Source organism: Ruditapes philippinarum, unplaced genomic scaffold, assembly GCF_026571515.1.
Source record: "Ruditapes philippinarum isolate M1 unplaced genomic scaffold, ASM2657151v2 ctg121_1_1_1_1, whole genome shotgun sequence".
NCBI lineage: Eukaryota > Metazoa > Mollusca > Bivalvia > Venerida > Veneridae > Ruditapes > Ruditapes philippinarum.
The window spans coordinates 1,099,020-1,120,544 of NW_026861840.1; the positions used below are offsets into that span (position 1 = coordinate 1,099,020).

The window sequence follows — 21,525 nt, forward strand, 5'->3', positions numbered from 1 at the left end:
AATCAATCAATCAATCAATCAATCAATCAATCAATCAATCAATAAATAAATAAAGTATTAGATAAGTAAATAAATTATTATATGTATATAGATAGATAAATAAATAAATAAATACATACATAAATAAATAAATAAATTATACAAATAAATCAATAAATAGATAAAGTATTAGATAAATAAATAAATAAATAAAAAAAAAATAAATAATTAAATAAAATAATAGATAAACAAATAAATAAATAAACAATATAAAAAACAAACAAAAATAAGTTAATAATTTATGTTTTACATCATCGTCGGATACCCACGATTGATAAACATGTCACATAACATGCAATGATAATGGTTCGGCCGTGGGTATCCGACGATGGTTTTACATATGAGCAAAGATGTAAATTAAAGGAAAAAGAGGGTTAAGATTAAGAAATCCTTCGTCAAGTATCAAACAAGACTCCTAGATTATTACAGCTTGGACATATACCCACCTACACCCACTTCCGTTTTATAACGTCAATGACAACGTCCCGTACGTCTCGGTCATAGGCCGTTACACACTTGCTAACAATCATTTGTTTACTCATTAATAATTGCAATTAACCCTAATGTAAAAACTACAAAACAAGTTGTAAGCACGTCAAAGGACCCATTAGTTTAGGTATATCATTTACAAGCATCCGTGTTTGACCTTTTTAAAATCATGTTGTACATCCAATGTTCTTACAAAAATAGACGTTAGCTTTTGCCGTAGTCAATGTTATGATATATATATCTTGTCTTCCTTATTAGTTTATTTTTTTTGTAGATGAACTTGAAATAATAATGCTTAGGTTTAACTAGGATTATGAATTGAATTAACGAGCTTACAAATGTACGATTGGAGTTTATCTCCGTTATCTTATTTTAATAAAAAGTGAAATGGAGAATTTGCATATTTAATTTTAATTGGGGTTTCGGACAGAGAGTACTTGAAATCTATCGTCAAGTGTCATTAGTTTTAGATGGTAATTTATTCGGATACACTGTTACGAAATATTTTACAATCGGATGTATGTTTGCTTGTGATTTAAGATATTGCCAATTAATTTTGTTATCAGTGAGTGTTAACCACGTATACCCCCGTCGGTGCTAGTGGGTGACATCCCCAAACTGCTTAAAGTGTCTTATCTATTTATCACTTAATACAAAACCGTCCCGAATAATAATGAGCCATTCAGACAGCGCTGGCATCCATCGCGGAGTGACTACACTTAAATTTACAAAAACGGATCTGTCTAACAAAACGGATTCCGCCGTACGGTTTAACGCCGCTGGTGGGGGTGCGAATTCAGGTTTAAGTTTCAGTAATCCAAATTTTGGGGACGGAAGTAATTCTACTCCAGCAGCCATGGCAGAAAATTATAGAGAATTCGACAAGTCGGACACATCTCCGATTATTCCGGAAATACGGATAAGTACGTATTCCTTTCGGGTAAGGGAAATTATCCTAGGCGTAGTCTCAGTTGTTGCTATTATCGGCTGTTTAGTGCTCATTGCTCTGGTAGCAACAAACAGTAATTCCGACGACACTACGTCGTCGGTAACGAGTGCTCAGAAGGCAATCCGGACTTTATGCACGGAAGCCTCGTGCCTGAAAGCTGCGTCGTACGCTGTTTCGAACATGAATGCGTCAGTGAATCCCTGTGATAATTTTCATCAGTATGCATGCGGAAACTACCCAGTACTTAATCCTTTAAATCCAGACGTAAGTCAGAGGACCATTTTCTGGAATCTATACTACGACAACGAAGATAAACTGCGGACCATTCTCGAGGCCCCGCCCACAAGAACATCGTCTTGGTCGTCTGAGAAGAAAATAAAAGATTTCTTCATGTCGTGCATTGACGATTACGGAAAAATGAAAACTGGCGGGAAAACTTTCATTGACAAGATCATAACGCCTCTAGGGGGATGGGATGTATTGAACAATTTTAACGCAGCATCGTTTAATTTGCAGAACAATTTGCAGAAAACAAGCGTCGATTTCTGGACCGCAGCTTTGTTTACGTTCCGTGTAGCAACGGATAGATATGACCGAAGCAACAGAGTTATCGAGGTGAGTATATGAAAAATATTTTTTTATAATACATGCTGTCATAATGATAAAAGATTTAAAAATTATTTGAATGAAAATGAGATTGCAAAACAACGCCCCACGCCCCTCACCCTCGTCTCCCTCTTAAAATGTTCTAATTTAAACGCTATACAACATGATGAATAAGTGTTAACCACAACGAAAGTCAAATCTGCATGTTTTGACTCGAAATCATATTTCCTAAACACTATTTTATTAAAATATACAAAACTAGGGGGCGTGAGAGAGATTTTTTTTTGTTACACCATATCAACAGACTCAATGAAACCAGTCTGCGATTTTAACTATATGTCGTTTCCATCACTCTTCATGGAGTTCCTCTTTTCAAACTGATCAAAGCGTAATTGGTGAATTTGAATGTTTAGGTGTGTTGTTTTCAGATCTTTTTTTTTTCAATAAGAAATGCTGCATGTCACGGTTTTATCACATACATGTAACTTACCTAAAAATAATGCATATTTTAAAAAAAATATCAATGAAGTTATTACAATTTAACCTTATGGTTTTACTTTATCTTAGAAATTGAACGAACATTTTTCAACTTCATTAATTTTTATTTTTTTTATACATCTGAGCTGCAATTACACCATAATTTTGATATGGGCATATTTTGAATTCATCACTAAGTCTTAATATTAAACAATGCGTTACTAGAGTTTCCATATTCTTAACATTTTATGTATGCATAAGTAGGAATGCTTAACGTATGTTACTCAGTCCAATATAATGTAATGTGTACGTTACCTAGTACTGGATAGCTAATGAATCAACTTCAAAAACAATTTACTTTTTATGACATACCATCATGTACTTTATGATACCTTTTATCTACGCCATTAAAATGCTTTACCGTACCTTTTATCTTCACCATCAAGATACTTTACCGTACTATTTCTTTGTTATTATTTCAGGTCGATATGTCAGGTATGGGGATGTCGTGGGCTTATTTTATTAGAGATACAACCCAACAGGTACGTTACGTTCTTAAACGTTACGTTTTAATTGCAGGAACGCTGTAACGTTTTACCTCAGAGGTTCTTCACGTTTTAATACTCCATGTACGTTACGTATTGACTACAGTTACTTTATGTTTTAGCGATAACGTTAAATTTCTGATTATAATTTCCGTGTTTATGGTGTCACATCAACGTAAGAAAACACACTTATTTTCAAGTTTTTGTACGCTAAACGAATTAACGCTTTTCTTTAAAAATATTTTTGACCTTTGAGATTCAATTAATTTTTATTCGGCCTATTTAAGTTACGTCCCTCAAGAATAGTTAAATTTAGTGAATATTTAGATACAAATAATTTACCTGCATTTTCGCTATTGAGCAGTATATAATAATGGCAGTTTTTATATCCTCTCTATAGCAAGCTCTTATAGACAAAAAATGGTTGCTATTGAAAGGTCTTGCCATATCTAGATTCAATTATATTGCGAAGTCTTATTATGGGAAGAATGGATCTTGTTGTTGTAAAAAGGTTGTTGATTTACAGTGGTCTCTATGTAGAGTTTATCCTGAAGTTTATTGTAGAAGTGAGATCTTCACAATGCTTTATCAAAATAATTAGATATTGTAGAATGGTTTATTGTTATCATGTTTTGGAGCCCTCACTCATGTACACATATCATGAACCATATTTAGATATTTCTTGTTTTTCTTTAATAGTTTTTTACACTTATTCATATTATAGATTCGAGACGATTATAAGAAGTTTATGAGGACAGTAGCTCAATTGTTGGTGGCTGATTCTGGTTTAAATCTTGACCCTAATATAGCGGCCAATAAAATCCAAACTTTCGTGGACGACGCATTTGATGTCGAGTTTCAGCTCGCTAATGTAAGTTTGACCTAATTTTTATTTGACCTTTTTTTCTTACTTGACCTTGTTTTTATTTGACCTTTTTCTATTTGACTTTTTTATTTGCCCTTAATTTCATATTAAAATGTACTAAATGTATATAATTTAAGCATTAGGCTTTTGAATTCTAATAGATAATAATAATAATAATAATAATAATAATGATGATAATAATAATAAATATTATTATAATAATAATTATAATAGCATAACTTAATGTGACAAATAGCCAGCTCATCTATACTTTCTTAATTTGATTTATTTTCAAGAACCACATATAGTGTTCTTTACTGCTTTCAGATTACAGCAAACACAGTTCCTACTGGTGATCCACACAATCACGAGAAACGTATAACTCTGTCCGACCTTACGTCGCAGACGAACAATGTCGTGAGTATTTTAACCATTGCCACGCTTTATATCCTAAATTTACTTGTCAATCTGGTCAAAAACAATAATCATACGAAGGAACTCTCAAAGTTTGTTCTAAATGAAAAGCAAACAGTGCAGACCATGATCAATTGATCTTGGTCTGTACTGTTCGCACTAGTGGAACCATTTGTCACCAGCAGCCGAAAATGGTTTAATGATCTTTTGTCAAAAGCAGCAATAGTATGTTTGAAACATTGGATTCACTGAACATACTTATTAATCGGAAAAAGGTGTCTTGTGGTTAAAGTGTTTGCTTTTCAACCCAGGCATCGTATTCGTATCTGACTTAAGTTCTTACGAATATTTTTAGTTCGTAACGGAAAAACAAATGCACCAGAAAAAGTTCCCGTCGAGGTTCGGGTTCGAACTCGCGACCACGCGCTTATATCTAGACCTCCGGGCCAAAAATTAGATTCCCTGATTTCTACTATTACTAACTATTGATATATTTAGGAAATAGATATCTATTCTGAGTGCATTGTTGTAGAATAATGCACGGATTGAGTTCAAATGCGTAGTAATATAATCACGAAGGCCGATACGTCTTGTAGAAAACTTATTACAATATGTATTTTTTTCCATAAATTACAAAAAATTAACTTATAATCTATTCATTTGTCGTCGTGTCATATTTTATTTGCAACACATATTATTTAGGGAAATAAATCAATTCTGGGTGGATTGTTGTAGAATAATGTAAAAATAGTGTTTTTACAATAAATATATAATATATGATGATTTATTCTCAAACTTGTGCCAAAAAAAAAATCAAAAAAAAAATCAAATGTTCGAATATTCCACTATTCACGCACATTTATGTTTTGATGATAATTTAATATTTTACATCCTGGAACATGGAACAAAAAATAGCATGGCAGACATAGTGGTATGTTTACATACTCGTTAAACAACATAAACAAGTTGTGTTACATATAATCATGCAAGTGTCTACACACAAACACATGTTTCAAATGTCGTAGATAATTGAGTATGAAGATTTATTTATAGAAAAGTACGTAAATATGACTTTTCTACATGTCTAAGTAACGCCTATAACAATTATGCCTTTAGGGGTCAGGAAAATTTTTGACGCTCCGAATTATGATAAATATCAGTTCTTTTTGTTGTTTTTTTTTTTGAATTTCGATTTTAAACTTGTAATAATTTTTGTTATAAGTCGGAAATAATGTGTTGTCAATTAATAGATTAAACTAAATAAAATGTTTAAAGTTTCATCAGAAGTGATCACACTTTTAAAAAATAATGCTGACGTCATCGTCAACGTAATGATTTTTTTTCCTTCAAATTTTCAATCTTTAAAATCCAGAACAAATACAAACTAGCATTAAGTTCCAATTGCACATTTGCTAATTATAACATCTTTTTTTATAGGTGGATTTTGTGAGTTTCTTCCAGTATATGTTTGGTTCGTCGAATGTTAACGGAAACACCCGAGTTATTCTTAGAGAAGACGATTGGATACGAAGAATGCTCGCAATGGTTAGCGCAATTCCGGAAAGTGATAAAGCCAGGTATGGAAATGTTTAAAAGAAGGCATGCTTTCTAAGAATCGAACTCTAAGCAAAGTTACAAATGGAAAAATAAACAAAACGGATGTTCTTAGTTTAGAAACGCGAAAATTTTAATAATCTTTAAAATGGCGGAATAAATAAGTTTTATTTAATTTTTTCTTGTTTTAAAACATCATTCATATGAAAATATAAATTATGAAACACTTTTGATTGAACAGTTTTGATTCCAACTGGAGGCATGTCTGTGTATAATTTCAAGTTGATTATGTCAGAAATAACTCCAAAAGTAAACTCGTTTAGAAGCAATAAGATTGATTGATGTGAATGAACTTGATAACAGATTAAAAAAAATCATAAATCTTCAAAGTTTTCATAGATCTCTAGATTCAAAGCTTTAAAAACAAGTTTAGGTTAACTGTACACAACATGTTTGTTAACTTGTTTTGTGTTCAAATACAGTTTTGATCAGTCAGTTGACATCTTGCTCGGCTTGAAAATAGCCGTTGCGTCTTTTATGTTACGATCGTACTTTTTCGGCCATTTCCGTCATGCTTCGGGAATGGACTATAATCATGTGACCGGCAAAGTGTTCTCCTCCAGTCGATTTGTACAGTTTTACGACAATATTTCACCAAGTGATCAAAGGTGTCCGAATTTCACCAATTTCATAAGAATCGTGGGTTCGAACCCCTACTCGGGTCACAACCATGTCTAATTATATATCACCGGTCAAACTAGTTAATTCCAGGCAACAGGCTCCAACAAGTGTCACTGTCGAGCAGAAATAAACGTATTTAAAACATTTATAATATCAAGTTTCACACCATGAAATTTTCAGAAAGTTTCAAAATTACATGATTTGGCGGCTTGCCCAGTCTTACGCCACTGAGTTATCCTGGGAATACATACATGCCAGTAGAGAGTTCTTTGTGGACCAGTATGGGTACCCCTCTTTCTTGGGAACAAACAAGCACTGTTTTGGGCTTGCAGACCGGAAGTTCCCTGACGCCCTCGGATCTTTGTTTATTCGAGATCATTTTGCAGACACAAATAAGAATAAGGTAGACAATGTACATGTAAAGAGTGTAGATCGGCTAGAAGACGTAGATTGGCTAGTTTAGTTAAATCATAGTATATAATAAACGTAGAATGGTTGATGGAAATTCGGAGGTGGTGGAGCCTTGCACGGGTTTCTGTTGATCGTTATATAGTTTCTTTAAAATGTTATATACCCTATATATTACAAAACACTTGTTTATTGGTATAAGACATATCAATGTTTCGTGCAAGTTCGCCTATTTTGTCATTTTCTGTTTTTCCCTACTATACGAGTATATATTCTCATTTGTAAAAATCTTTTTTATTTTAAACATATACATGTACAATGTAGTATTTAGTGTGACACTACCCCATGATGTATTTAGGTACACTTTATTTCACACTCATTTTTCTATTAGTTAAAAATATAAAGACCATTCCTTTATTCTCTACTATAAAGTTCACATATTTTTTTCATTTTTAAAAGCTAGTGATGTTTAAGAGATGTCGGTTAGTTTTCCCTGAAAACAACGAAAACAACAGAAATACCAAACATGTAGATTTGATTCAATAGCATACATTTAGCTTGATAGCATAACTTAAACATAGATAAACCATTAAACCCTTAACCTGCTGAATTTCTTAAATGGACTAGTCTAACTACCAATTTTGGAACTGTCCATTATCGGTTTTGGGGATGTCAAGTTCAAATTTGGGGGTCAGTTGACCAACAGCCTGGTCAGACTCCGCAGATATGCAGGCTGGACTGACTCTATCATAGCGGCAAAGGTTGGTCACTTCCGGTTCTGGCAGGATAAGGGCTAAGAGGATAGATAACCTGTAGTAAAACTTAGCAAATATAGACAAAAGATTTGTCATAAGTTAGAATTGTCAATGTCATCAAAAGTTTACTTTATTATATAGTCAAACGGCGTGTGAGACAGAGGGTATGCAAACAAACTTCTGGGATGATGAACTTCACTGACATACCTTTTAATATTTTCCTTCTGAAATATTTCATTTTTTTGTTATTTACTTACTTTTGCAGAAAACTGAGTAACTACATTATTTGGGCTATCGCTCATACGTACATCCAGGAGTTGTCGTGGAATTATATCCACGCAGTCCGCGTCTTCTGGGCGGATGTTTATCAATATGAAAGCTTGTACGGAACCTGGTACCATTGTTTCTGGCACGCTGATCATAGTATGCCAGACGCTTTAGGGGCGCTGTACGCCAATCAACATTTCAACGATAGAAATAAAAACAAGGTTTTCTAGTTTTCTATAAATTTGCATTCTGACCAACTTTCAGAATCACCAAAATCCTTCTCTAAACAAATTTTCCCAACATATTCGACTTTAAAACATAAAGTTTGCTTTCCATTTCTGTACATGCTCTCATCTCACTCTTCCCGGAAATCAGAGTAACAGAAGATAAACGAGTCTACTTCCGGTTTTTGCAAGAAAAGCCTCCCAAGAAAGGTTCAGAGACCGGAAGTAGCAGGTATCTAATAGTATAAGGCTTGCAAAATATGGCACTGTGATTCCGTTTATCCACTGCCGTAGTTTATAACTCACCGGGAAATAAAGATAGTATTAAATCAAGCCTGCAAAATTTGAAGCGTAATAATGCAATTAAAACCGCCAAATCGGTACGAAATACCTACGGGATAACTTTCAAGGAATTAGCGTCTGCAACTTAGGATAGCCAAATCAGGATAGCCGGCATATAGGGCTTCTATGGTGCACTCACGAGTCTAAATATTTGAGTTTGAGGAGTATCACAATAAAACTTGCAAAAAAGAACAAATGCATTCTCATCACATGGTCTGGATATTGTGTTCAAAATTTTGAATTTTCTATAGCTTGAAAGGTGAAATTTTCGGGCCAATCTTTTGACGTGTTCCCTTTATTATCATTTTCCTGTTTTTAGCAAATGATTTTAATTGTTACAGAAAACTGAGTAACTACATCGTGTGGAGATTAGCTCGCCGGTACACCCAGGAGTTGTCGTGGAATTATATCCACGCAGTCCGCGTCTTCTGGGCGGATGTTTATCAATATGAAAGCTTGTACGGAACCTGGTACCATTGTTTCTGGCACGCTGATCATAGTATGCCAGACGCTTTAGGGGCGCTGTACGCCCATCAACATTTCAACGATAAAAATAAAGACAAGGTTTTTCTTCTATTTTGATAAGCATAATACCTTGACAATCGGGATCATAAAAAAACCTGCTTTAAACAGATTTTCCAAAGCAACAAGACAGCTTGTCATGCGATATTGTCCATTTAACATGTAGCAATTCTAACATCACCGCCCGCGGCATGTTTTACCAATGTTACTTGCCTACATCAAACCCTAAGAAAATGGACCATGAACTAATTAGTACAAGCAAAATCATGTAAGATTTCAATGAATGGGCGTGTCATGACATCAATTTAAAAATGATTTTTTTCCATTTTTTTTTTTTTGCTTGGGATATATGTCATATATAAGTGCGCATGATTGTCATTAGTTGGAGGAAAAGTAACAAATTTGGCTTTTGAAACGTGCTTTCGGTACAAGTGCTGTAAGCTTGTTGGCTTTAGAAAATGAAGGTTACTGTTTCATCACGAGAAGAATCATTTTTTAAAGATGTCTCTATCGCCACAGATATTCAGTGAAAGTTCAAAAAAGTTTATTATGGAACTTTTGAAAACATCGTGTTTTGTAATTTACCATTTTCTTCACAAAGCTTTTTTCCTGTATTAAGCACATTTCGTTCGAATTTTCTTGTTGTATAATAGCAATAGCCATATAAAGCCCCTTCCTCCCCTCGTATATTACTCTAAAGATGTACATTGTTTCTTGTATCATAGTTTGGAGACCTTTCTGTTGAAAATGTGTCAGGGTTAAATCGTATACATATACATGCACAGTGCGTTAACTGGAGTGCGGGTATTAGTTACCCGCACTCCAGAGCATGCCCATTGATTGGTTCGTTTTTGCTGGGGTTTACATATTGTGACGGCAGTGAAAGTGAAATCGACAGAAATGTCATATTTAGATGCTCGTTCATTGGTTCATTTTTGCCGGGGTTTCATATTGTAACAACAGGGAACGTGTTTTTATGTTTGACTATGATACAAAAGAGAAAGAACACCAAAACACTCGGTAATCTGATTAATACTCGGGGGGCTACGCCCCCTCGTACAAATCAGATAACCTCGTGTTTCGGTGCTCTTTCTATTACTTGTATCATAGTTTGGGAACCTTTCTGTTGAAAATGTGTCAGAGTTAAATCGTATACATATACATGCACAGTGCGTTAACTGGAGTGCAGGTATTAGTTACCCGCACTCCAGAGCATGCCCATTGATTGGTTCATTTTTGCTGGGGTTTACATATTGTGACGGCAGAGAAAGGGAAAGCGACAGAAATGTCATATTCAGATGTTCGTTCATTGGTTCCTTTTTGCCGGGGTTTCATATTGTGACAACAGGGAACGTGTTTTATGTTTGACCATGATACAAAAGAGAAAGATCATCAAAACACTCGGCAATCTGATTAATACTCGGGGCCACGTTTAACAATCCTGCATGTTTTGCATGTTTCCAGAAAATGACATATACCAAAATATATATTTTATGTTTATATATATTATTGTTTATGTTTTCTTGCATGTTGTAAAAAGGTGTTATTTCTTTCTTAATTTTGACTGAGAAACGTTTGTAGATCGTATGATTTTTCCCTCAGATTTTGTTTAAAATACTTTTCGAATATTAATAAGTTTACATGCATGTAAAATTTATGACTAAGTAATGTTTTGTGTTTTTCTAATGTAATTGATTTACTGATAATGATATCGTTAAATTATATGAAAATATATAGAAATATACTTAATTAGATATGTATAAATATTGAATCTCTGAAATTATATTTATTGCTCATCCATTTTCAGAGACATGTATATACATAACACTAACATGTAATAGTCTTTCAGGTCAATAAATGAATCATTTATTAACAGGTATATATTGTAAAACTAAGGTTTGTTCGCCTGAAAACAGTAAATTTATTGTTAAAGTTACTCTTTAACCTCCTAAATTTATTAAATGGATGTGACTGGCTTTAAATTTTGAAATATTCATTCAAAGTTAAAGGAACTCAACTGAGGTTCAAACACCACCAAGACATCAACTTTGAATTTCTTACATACACAGCCGTGGTACTTAAAGCAGAAAAATATGCAAAAATATTAAGAAATATACTCAGAAATAAATTGAAAATCTTTTTTGAGCTATTCTTAGCCCGGTTTGAGTGCCAGGTGTTGCAACGCTTTTCAATGTTAGGTCATTTTTCACAATTAAAATAATAATTATATAAAAACAGAGAGAGCGAATGATCTGAAATTGTGCACACAAGTTATTGGTCTATATCTACATCAAAAAGATTATCAATTTCGGAAAAAAATGTTACAGTCACGAAATTTCAAAAATCTTAGTTGAGTCCCTTTAATAAAATTTTATTGTCGAAAATTGAGCTTGGGCAAGGCATTATACCAGTGGCAAAGGCTCAGCAGGTTATGGGTTAACGAAGTTAAAAAAAAGAAGATGTTTGCATAGTTTCATGACAGTTCGCAAATACACGAAATCAGCACTAAATTCTCTTAAAATGGCAATAGAATATACATACTATTTAGTTAAGTTATGTTATTTATGTATGTACTGTAAACTAAGACTGAAACTAAATGTAAAAACTGAGTTTCTTTAAAGAAATACAAAGACTGAAACTAAATGTAAAAAACTAATTTATTTTAAAGAAATTTGTCATTTGGATTAAAACCACAGAAATTATATTAAGCTATGCCATGTATGCATTATGACAGTATATTTTTCAAGTTATAGATTTACTCCCTATGATCTTCTTAGAAATATAAAATGCACTTCTAAAATCATTTATTACATTTCGGATAATTGAATGATTAATATTTTTCTAGGCTGAAGAAATCGTGCGTTATGTGAAACAGGCCCTTATTGACTCTGTAGATAGTAACACGTTTATGGATGACACAACGAAACAAAGAGCAAAAGCAAAGGTGATAATTTTGTTCATTCTTGACTCACTTTATGATGATTTTATGAATGTCTCGTCTGCCGATGTTTACAAAATTATTTATAAATACATTTGTACTCCAGTGAAAAAAATGTATTTTCTAAAAATCAGCATTCAGCAAGAGCTAAGATTGGTTGATTGTAGGTCAGACAGGTCCTGCAATATTTTATAGAGAACCATGGAGATTTCGGGTTTTAATTGTTAGCTTTAACCATAAACATGTTGAAATTCTGTATTGGATGTCATGCTTTGAATTGGGAATTATCCATACAAAGTTTTAAAGAATTTCAATATCAAAATTCAAAAATGCTCAGCCGAGAAAAGTCAGATTCTAGTCACTGCAGTCACTACACAGGGTGCAATATTTCTTGGTTTTATAAGCTGATGGCAAAGGTTCTTCAATTGAATCAGTTGTTGATGATCATGTCAAAAGTGGATCTGATAATAATCAACATTTCATAGAGCCTGCAGCAGTTTCACATTGTACATACCGTGCCTAGCTAAATTCTTTCCGTTTTTCTTTGAACATATACGTGTATGCACCTTTGTCGACATAAAAAAGATCAAAACCTAAATTTGTCAGGCTATTGGAAAATATACATGTAGATTGTCATGCGAAGAGCATACGTGACAAAAGCCATTAGGAAAAAACAAACAAGTACAAATATATATTAAAAACATTTGTAAACATGTCATGTACAAGTGTATAAACAACCTGTTACGTGTGCTACAAATGTATTTATCGGTTTAATATTTGTACAATGTATCAAGATACTTGCGGCCATGTTTTCGCAACTTCTTCTCTGGCAGGTCAAGGGTCAAACAAGGGCGTTGTATTTTAAATTGTTTTACGACATGGTCTTTATGTTACTATAAAACTGTTCTCGTGTTTCATTTTTTTCTTCAGAATATTTGTATCAATCCATAGACATGTTGAATTGTAAATGTGTACAAATTTAGGTAAATATCTATGTATTAAACATGCCAATGATATGGTTCAATATCAAGGACTATAGCAAGGCTTTTTTGTGACATAAATACTCAAATGTTTACGGCTACGGTTACTGAAATCTAATGAGATGTTTGTTTGAAACCTACCCGGGAGTGTGGATACTTTATGGGAGGAACAACATTCAGCTACCTTTCAGAAGGTCAGTGGTTTTACGCAGGTGCTTGGTCCGGCATGAATTGGACCGGCCCGAAGTCTTCCTTTAAGCGTTTATTTGAAAAACAGATTGACATTTCACCAATGCCAGAGTCGGTGTGGCTTAAGATATGAAAAATAGGAGATACCTCTAAATAAATGAAACCAAAAAATAAACAGTTGAAATCGCAGGCTCGGTTCTATTTAGTTTCTTCATTAGTGATAAAGGATAACATTTACGCCCCCCCCCCCCTGCCTCGGCTTATGCGGTATTCAATCCCCAACGATTAAAGCATTTATAAGCAAAGGATTCTGTATCGGTATTTAAGTCTCTTTTTAACATATATATGGTAATTTCGTCAGATTATTTATGCGAAGAAGTTGTTTCATCTTTGCATACGAAATTTATTTGAATATCCGGAAACTTTTGTACTGAAACGTTCTAATAATGAAATATTTTAGAAAATTGTCAATATGACTTTTTATTCGTACAGCTTTCAGCATCTACAGATAAGATGGGATATCCTGACATTTACATGAACGATGCTGACATTGACAACATTTATCAACAGGTGACGTTATAGCTTACCTTACGTAATATAGGTTTATTTGTTTGAAGAGCTTTGCATTTAGACTATTTCGTCTTTGGACCTTTTACTGCTTAAATAATTCTGTGGGACTTAGAAAACAGTTAAATCGTGATGTGGCTTTGAGGCCTGGTCTCGTTTAATATATATCGTATTATTCAACCTAAATATAAGACATTTACATTCAAAGCATGCACAGTGGTGAATAAGGCTACTTGAAAGTTGAAACAACAACATTTATAAATTAAATATTATCTTTCTTTTTGGACACAGGGATGCCAATTTTCAATATTTTTTTCCTTCATGAAAGGGAGGTCAAGTTCTACTTGACAAGTGTGCCACCATCGTCTTTCGGGCAAATTTATGTTTATATATATTCACTTTTTTCTCTAAATAGAAATGTTTCTATTTATGATCATTTTTAAAATGTTTTATAATTAAACGCGTTCGTTTTATTTTATTCCAGATATCAATCAATCGAACAGACTACTTCCAAAATCTCTTGAATTTGAATTTGTTCGACAAACAGGATTGGACCCGTCGATTAACATCAGGGGAAGACAGGTCCCGGTGGTTATATAATTCCTACGACACATCGATGACGTTTTATAATTCTTGGAACCAGCTACTGGTTCCCGCTGGAATTCTGCAGTTCCCTGTGTATGAATGGACTCTTCCACATTATTTCAATTTTGGGTCAATGGGTGGCCTTATGGGACATTATCTGGTACATGCTATAGATAATTGGGGTATGTTCTCCCGATGTTTATTTCTTGTTTATATGAAATAATCTATTTATTTTGTAAAAAAGATCTAAAGTCTTTTGTTTTCCAATATTTCTTTTTTTCATTGCCAAGAATATATTTGGAATCGAAAACATTTTTGAAAGATTTTCTGGAATCAGAATTATTGTTTCCGATGCATTCATAGTGTAGTGTTCCTGTCTTGATACAAATAATTTTGACAATGTTAATGGCAAAGTTTCGTTACTCGTGTCTTTTATTATTTTACCAAAAAAAAAAAAAAGGATATTTTACTTGATCTTTGAGATATATAGCTTTTACGATGAGCGTGCAATGTTCAAGCAATGGTTGATTCGTTTGTAAATTTCGAATAACCTAGTCATTTAAAACTGGAAGTAGTATAATTAACTATACAATTTCAAACCCAGAAATCATTCGAGGATAATTTTGTCTTTAACTGCTTTTATCCTTGACAATGGCCCGCGAGTTAATGTACAGTATATTGGCCCATATAACGTCCGATGTTGTAAATATATCGGACGGTTACATGATACAAATCAGAAGATGTAAATAATGACCATGTAAGACATTGTTTTGTATGATTTTGTTTGATTTTAAGGTGGTTCCTATAATGAGAATGGGGTCTATGGTGCCTGGTATACTAATGCATCTCGGACCAACTACCGGAAAGTGGAAACATGCTTCTCTGATGCTTATGATAATAAAACTATGGGACCATACAAAATTGTCGGTCAGTCTGCGCCTCAGTCGGTATGTATACATGTACATTCAATTAAAGGGACATTAGTCTTTAGAAAAAAGTACAGTTTTACTTTTTTAGAAACAAATGAGCTGCGTCATGACAAAACCAACATAATGCATTTGCGACCAGCATGGATCTAGACCAGCCTGCGCATCCGCGCAGACTGATCAGGATCCATGGTGTTTGCTAACAAACCCAACTACAAGTAGAGAAACTGATAGCGAACAGCATGGATCCTGATCAGACTGCGCGGATGCGCAGGCTGATCTGAATCCATGCTGGTCGCAAACACATTATGTTGGTTTTGTCATGACGCGGCTCAAATACAGTTTTACTTCTTTAGAAAGGGCAAACATGTATTGTACAGTAAAAACTCCCTAAACCGGAAATGTTCTATCGAAATCGTTCCGGTTTCCGGAGTTCGAATTTTCCAGTTAACAGAAGCTTTTTTGTACAAAGAAACAAGAAGGAAAAAAATCGGGACCGCGGGAAATTTTCGGTTTGCAGAGGATTCCGGAATACAGAGTTTCCGGTTTAGGGAGTTTTTACAGTATTATGTTTAAATAATGGTTTTACTTAAAATAAGATGCTTGTTACCTACAAATGTGAAATAATTTGTCATAAAAGTCGCAAATGTAAACAAAGTAGTATTTTGACTTCCATACATAATACTTATTCACTATAACTGTACTTATTGCCAAAAAGCAACACAATAAAAGATGGTTTAGGTAATTGGCCATTGAGTAATGTTTTGGATACTATAAAAGTACACCAACAGTAGAACAGAAGAAAACTTTTGAGAAATAAAAAAAAATAAAGCATTTGTGAGGCGTAATGGGCCTGTAAGAGTAGGGTTCATTTTGATTTTTCTCTATAATTTTTCACATAAATTCTCACTAGTTCTGACTTCAGTAGCATTGATCATTCGTGAATTATATGTGACTGTAAAATTGTTGAAGTTTACTGCGTACAAAAAGGACAGACACGCACGCGATTTTTATACTGACTTTACCTTCTAAACAGAAATCACGGTGTGAATCTGATTTTCAATTTCTGTCTATTAACCATCTGGTTATTGAAATGCTGACTAATTCTATATAATTAGTTGGACCGCTTCTGTATTTTCCCCTCTTTGTAATTAGTAAATTTGAGATAAAAAACAACAAAAGAAGACAGCCGTTGTTATAGCAACATTGTTAGCCGAGTAAAGTCACGCACGTACACACTGGTCATACATATATACATTTGAAACAAAACGAAAAAAAAAAACAATGTATAGCAAAAAATTAGTATGTAAAATATACTAGTTAATAACAGACAGAAATTATGAGAAATATGCATTAAATATAAATGGTTATGGTTTTGAATTGTAATACATGTATCGCCCAATATTACCTTGCTGTAAACCTATATAAGCCGCGGAGCTAAGCAAGGGTTATATAGCAATCAAAAGTTCATATAAGGCCATATTATCTATTAAAGATCTTCATAATATTGATCAATAGCTTAATTTAAATTCAAAAACAAGAATTAAATCATTGATTTTGTAGCAACCGTGCATATGTTTAGTTATAAAGAATTTTAACAGGTTATATGGCACTATATAAACGATTGTTTGTATATGAAATCTGAGCCGCTGAGCCGCTAGGCGAGGGTTATATCGTTTATTTACGGCCATATAACATTTCAAGAGTCATTATAATGAATTAATAATACAGCAAACCTTTTTTCTTAGAGAAAATGAAATAAATTTCTTCATAAATTAACAGAAGCAGTGTATATAAAACTTAACTTCCCAATTATCCAATGAAAAGCGACGTTACAAACGTGCAGTATTATAAATATGATAAAGACCTCAATAGTGTCCAATGTGCAATGAAAATTCGCGTTACAAACGTTCAAAATTATGACATTATTTTTTAGGCAATATGAACATATTTTTCAGGTACAGGTGAATGGTAGACGGTTTGCATGGGAAGGCCTGGCAGAGACCAGTGGTATCAGGGTGGCTTATAAGGTTTGATTTATTGTTCATTGATTAATAATCAATTATTTTAAGCAACATAAGTATTCTGAATTATTCAAGAATTATCGTAATAAGGCGGTTTCAGACCACCAAATGTATTGGTACGGTATCATATATCCAATATATTATTTGTGTATGAAAAAGTAAATTAAAATAAATAAATATTATTTTTAAATAAATATTTAAAAAAATTTATTTTAGGCCTATAAGAAGTGGATAGCAGACAATGGGGAAGAGAAACCAACGCCAACACCTCATTATACAAACGACCAGAGCTTCTTCTTGGCATATGCTCAAGTAAAAAACAATTTTTGAACTACCACTTTTATATTCAGCTACCAATTTTAATTTTTAACCGAATTGTTGAATTCACAATAACAATTGCAACTTTTCGGTCTTTTTAAAGTTAAAACAAAATTTGTGAAAGTTACTCTTAGGCACGTCGAGGTGTTTGCAGCCAATTAAAAATAATATGTGCAAATGCTAAGACTGTTGCAGAAAACCTGTTGTTTCGAGTTATATGTATGTCGAAGAAAACAGCCATTTTTCACAAAATGCTCATGCAGTAATGGGTTTATTCTGGAGTAAGTCTTTTACAATAGAAGGTTAAATTGATATAATGTTGTTTGATACATATTAGCTGTGCTTCTTTGGCCTAAATTCTGTAATTATAATGACATATATTCGGTTGTTGTTCCAGACTAACTGTTTCACAAGGACAGATGCGTTAAGCTACTATTATGCCCAGGTACAAAGACTACCCGAGGACGTGAGGTAAGAAATAAAACTAGTCGGTAGACGGATAAAGGGGAGTATTGACAATTGAGTTTATTTAAAAAAAAATTGAACATTGAATATTAAAATTCAGACTTCGAACGCAAAAATGACATATATATTTTTGCTGTTTGCTAACAAAAAATACTAGGCACTGTTGGCGGTGCCCTTTTTTAAAAGATACAGTACAATCTCTACACCTGTGTGGTTGTAGCTGAGACGTTTTGCTCTACTGGGGAACATTTATGAGAAGAACTGATACTACTGTTGTTAAGAGGTAGTTGCGGTGCAGAGGGCTGATCTGATTATTGCGGTACACATGGCTGTTCTTGTAATAGCGGTACAGAGGGCTGTTCTGGTAATTGCGTTGTAGAGGGGTGTTCTGGTAATTGCGGTGCATAGGACTGTTCTGGTATTTGTGTTGCAAGGGGTTGTTCTGGTAATTGTGGTGCAGAGGTCAGTTCTGGTAACTGAGGTGAAGAGGGTTGTTCTGGTAATTGAAGGGCAAAGGCTGTTCTAGTAATTGTGGTGCAGAGGTCTGTTCTGGTAAATGCGGTGCAGAGGTCTTTTCTGGTAATTGAGGTGCAGAGGACTATTCTGGTAATTGAGATGCAGAGGTCTGTTCTGGTGATTGAAGTACAGAGGGCTGTCCTGGAAATTCCGCTGCAGAGGGTTGTTCTGGTAATTGCGGTACAGATGACTGTTCGCAGAGGGCTGGTCTGGTAATTGCGGTGCAGAGGGCTGTTCTGGTAATTGCGGTACAGATGGGTTTTTTTTGGTGATTGAGGTGCAGAGGGTGTTCTGGTAATTGAAATACAGAGGTCTGTCATAGTAATTGCGGTGCAGAGGGCTGGTCTGGTTAATGAGGTGCAGAGGTCCGTCATGATTTGCCGCGCAGAGAGCTGTTCTGGTAATTCCATTGCAGAGGGCTGTTTTGGTAATTGCGATGCAGAGGGCCGTTCTGGTGATTTCGGTGCAGAGTGATGTGATGGTAATTGCGGTAAAGAGGGCTGTTCTGGTAATTGCAGTGCAGAGGGCTGTTCTGGTAATTGCAGTACAGAGGGCTGTCCTGGTAATTCCGCTGCAAAGGGCTGTTCTAGTAATTGCGGTACAGATGGCTGTTCTGGTAATTCCGTTGCAGAGGGCTGTTCTGGTAATTGTGGTGCAGAGGTCTGTTCTGGTAATTGAGGTGCAGAGGGCTGTTCTGGTAATTGCAGTACAGAGGGCTGTTCTGGTTATTGCAGTACAGAGAGGGCCGTCCTGGTAATTCCGCTGCAGAGGGCTGTTCTGGTAATTGTGGTACAGATGGCTGTTTTGGTAATTCCGTTGCAGAGGGCTGTTCTGGTAATTGCGGTGCAGAGGGCTGTTCTGGTAATTGCGGTAAAAGAGGGCTGCTCTGGTAATTGCGGTGCAGAGGGCTGTTCTGGTAATTGTGGTACAAAGGGTTTTTCTGTACAGGTTGTACTGTATGCATTTAATATTTGACAAAGTGCAATGCACAATGATCATGCATCTTTAGTCTAGCTGAGCTTTGCTTCAATCATTTTTATATACCGTCAAACCATTTATTGTTTCTGCTACGCTTGACTTATTTACTGTATTTTACCATTTCAGGACCAACACAGCACTTTCCCTACTGACGGAGTTTACACAGGCGTTCAACTGTCCGGCAGGGTCGAAAATGAACGCGCCAAAGAAATGTGATACATATTAAAATCGCCTGAACATCATGAAAAAAAGATAAAACATTTTTATACTCAGATTTAAAATACTCAAATATCGTGTCAGGAATTGTTACATATATATTGATAAATGTATTTTTTCTTCTCAAAGATGATTTGAATGTTATAAGCATATTCATTCTCTATTTGAAGATGGAATTTTATATTTTCTCTCAAAGAATGATTTCTGTTGCGGTTTTGTAAATGACAGATTGTAATTTCTGATCACTTCACATAGAATTTGCGCACAAATGGAGTAAATCTACCGGTAACGTTCGAAAGGAAGAAAGCATTCACGTTTTAGTGTTCGTAACGTTTTACATTTTATGATCTGGATCACGTTACGCTGTACATCTGCTGACTGTATTAGGGTCACTAGTGAACAATTATTAATAAAACTGTAGAAACGTACCTGAAACAGTAGAATTAAACATGTCTATATACATGTATATTACGTTATATACATGTTTATATTATAACTCTGAACCCTAATACATGTGCAAGTATTGTAGATATAACATATCTTCACTCAAATACAAGATAAGACTATAATTTTACTGATAAATCGATGTTATTACATTTCGCAACGAAATTCATTAGACACGTTTGTTTCTTAAATTAATTGCCAATGTCAACTATATTAATATTGTATATAACGTAGATTGTATCTCATGTCATCAAATGTTAAATGATATATATGCACATTTGTACTTAAACATTGCTTACTTAAATGTGTATAGTAAATTTTGAAATTAATTTATTCACAATTAACTATGCTATTCCAGTTTGACTTTTCATAAATTATTTACCATTTTTCATTGTAATTTAAATCATAATGCCTGAAAATTTAAGAATTTCTACTGTATTATGTTTTTGAGAATTGTGTAAGGCAGATTTCATCTATTATACTTTGAAAACATATGTATGTAAGATGTTTACCAATGCTTGTGTTTAATTTTATTCAATTACACAGCTGTGTAAAGATATATGCCATGCTCATGATTGTGTTTACACATTTGAATATTGCGCAGATTACTAAAATGGCACATCCTGTAGCAGTAAATACAATCCTAACACATTTACAGATCATATTCATGTGTCATCCTCTATATTTGAGAGTTACAACTGCTATAAAAGTTGAAAATTTGTCCTTCAAAAGTTGTTCCCCTTTCATAATTGAAAATAAGCTTATTGTCGGCGTTACTTCTAACAATTTACAAGACTTGACTATTTCTACCCGTACACCGCCTGCCCTAATCCAATCAAAACTGCGAATTTAATACCACATGATAACTAAATGAACGACAAAAGATATCAAAAAGGGGCACCGATGGGGTACCAGTTTTTGTCTGGTTACCTACATTTATAGAATTGAACTACTATTTTCATGTTCGATGTTCGAAACCAGATGGTAGGCGCCTGCGGGGTAAACTTTATTCTGAATATAGCTCTCAAAAGAAGAAACATTAGCTCAATGAGGGACAATAGTGGATTATCTTCCCTTGATAAAAACCGAGGTTAACCAAAATGTAAGTAGGTCCAAATATTTGGAATCCTTTGCTTTTATCGTTGAGTTTTATGTAAGACAGGTTGATATGTTTTAATAAATCATTTCCACATGCATCAACAAATATGTAAACAATAAGAAAAAAAATGTTTCATTTATGTC

The 21,525-nt window shown here is 34.1% G+C and overlaps 1 protein-coding gene across 3 annotated transcripts; it reads left to right on the forward strand.

The window, feature by feature from the left end:
* Positions 1-837: 837 nt before the first annotated feature.
* LOC132717055 (endothelin-converting enzyme homolog) lies at positions 838-20,794 on the forward strand. 3 transcript variants are annotated; one of them, XM_060700451.1, is made up of 14 exons: positions 838-2,092; positions 3,043-3,102; positions 3,830-3,976; positions 4,298-4,387; positions 5,822-5,961; positions 6,800-7,022; positions 11,983-12,081; positions 13,737-13,814; positions 14,296-14,578; positions 15,192-15,343; positions 17,281-17,352; positions 17,563-17,658; positions 18,062-18,135; positions 19,750-20,794. In XM_060700451.1, the coding sequence occupies exons 1-14, from the start codon at positions 1,202-1,204 to the stop codon at positions 19,847-19,849; spliced, it is 2,505 nt and encodes an 834-aa protein (XP_060556434.1). In that variant the 5' UTR covers positions 838-1,201; the 3' UTR covers positions 19,850-20,794. The 3 variants fall into 3 exon arrangements, with proteins under 3 accessions (XP_060556434.1, XP_060556435.1, XP_060556433.1); XM_060700452.1 differs by lacking the exon at positions 6,800-7,022 and adding an exon at positions 8,048-8,270 and having other exon boundaries at positions 841-2,092; XM_060700450.1 differs by lacking the exon at positions 6,800-7,022 and adding an exon at positions 8,957-9,179 and having other exon boundaries at positions 851-2,092.
* The last annotated feature ends 731 nt before the right edge of the window (positions 20,795-21,525 follow it).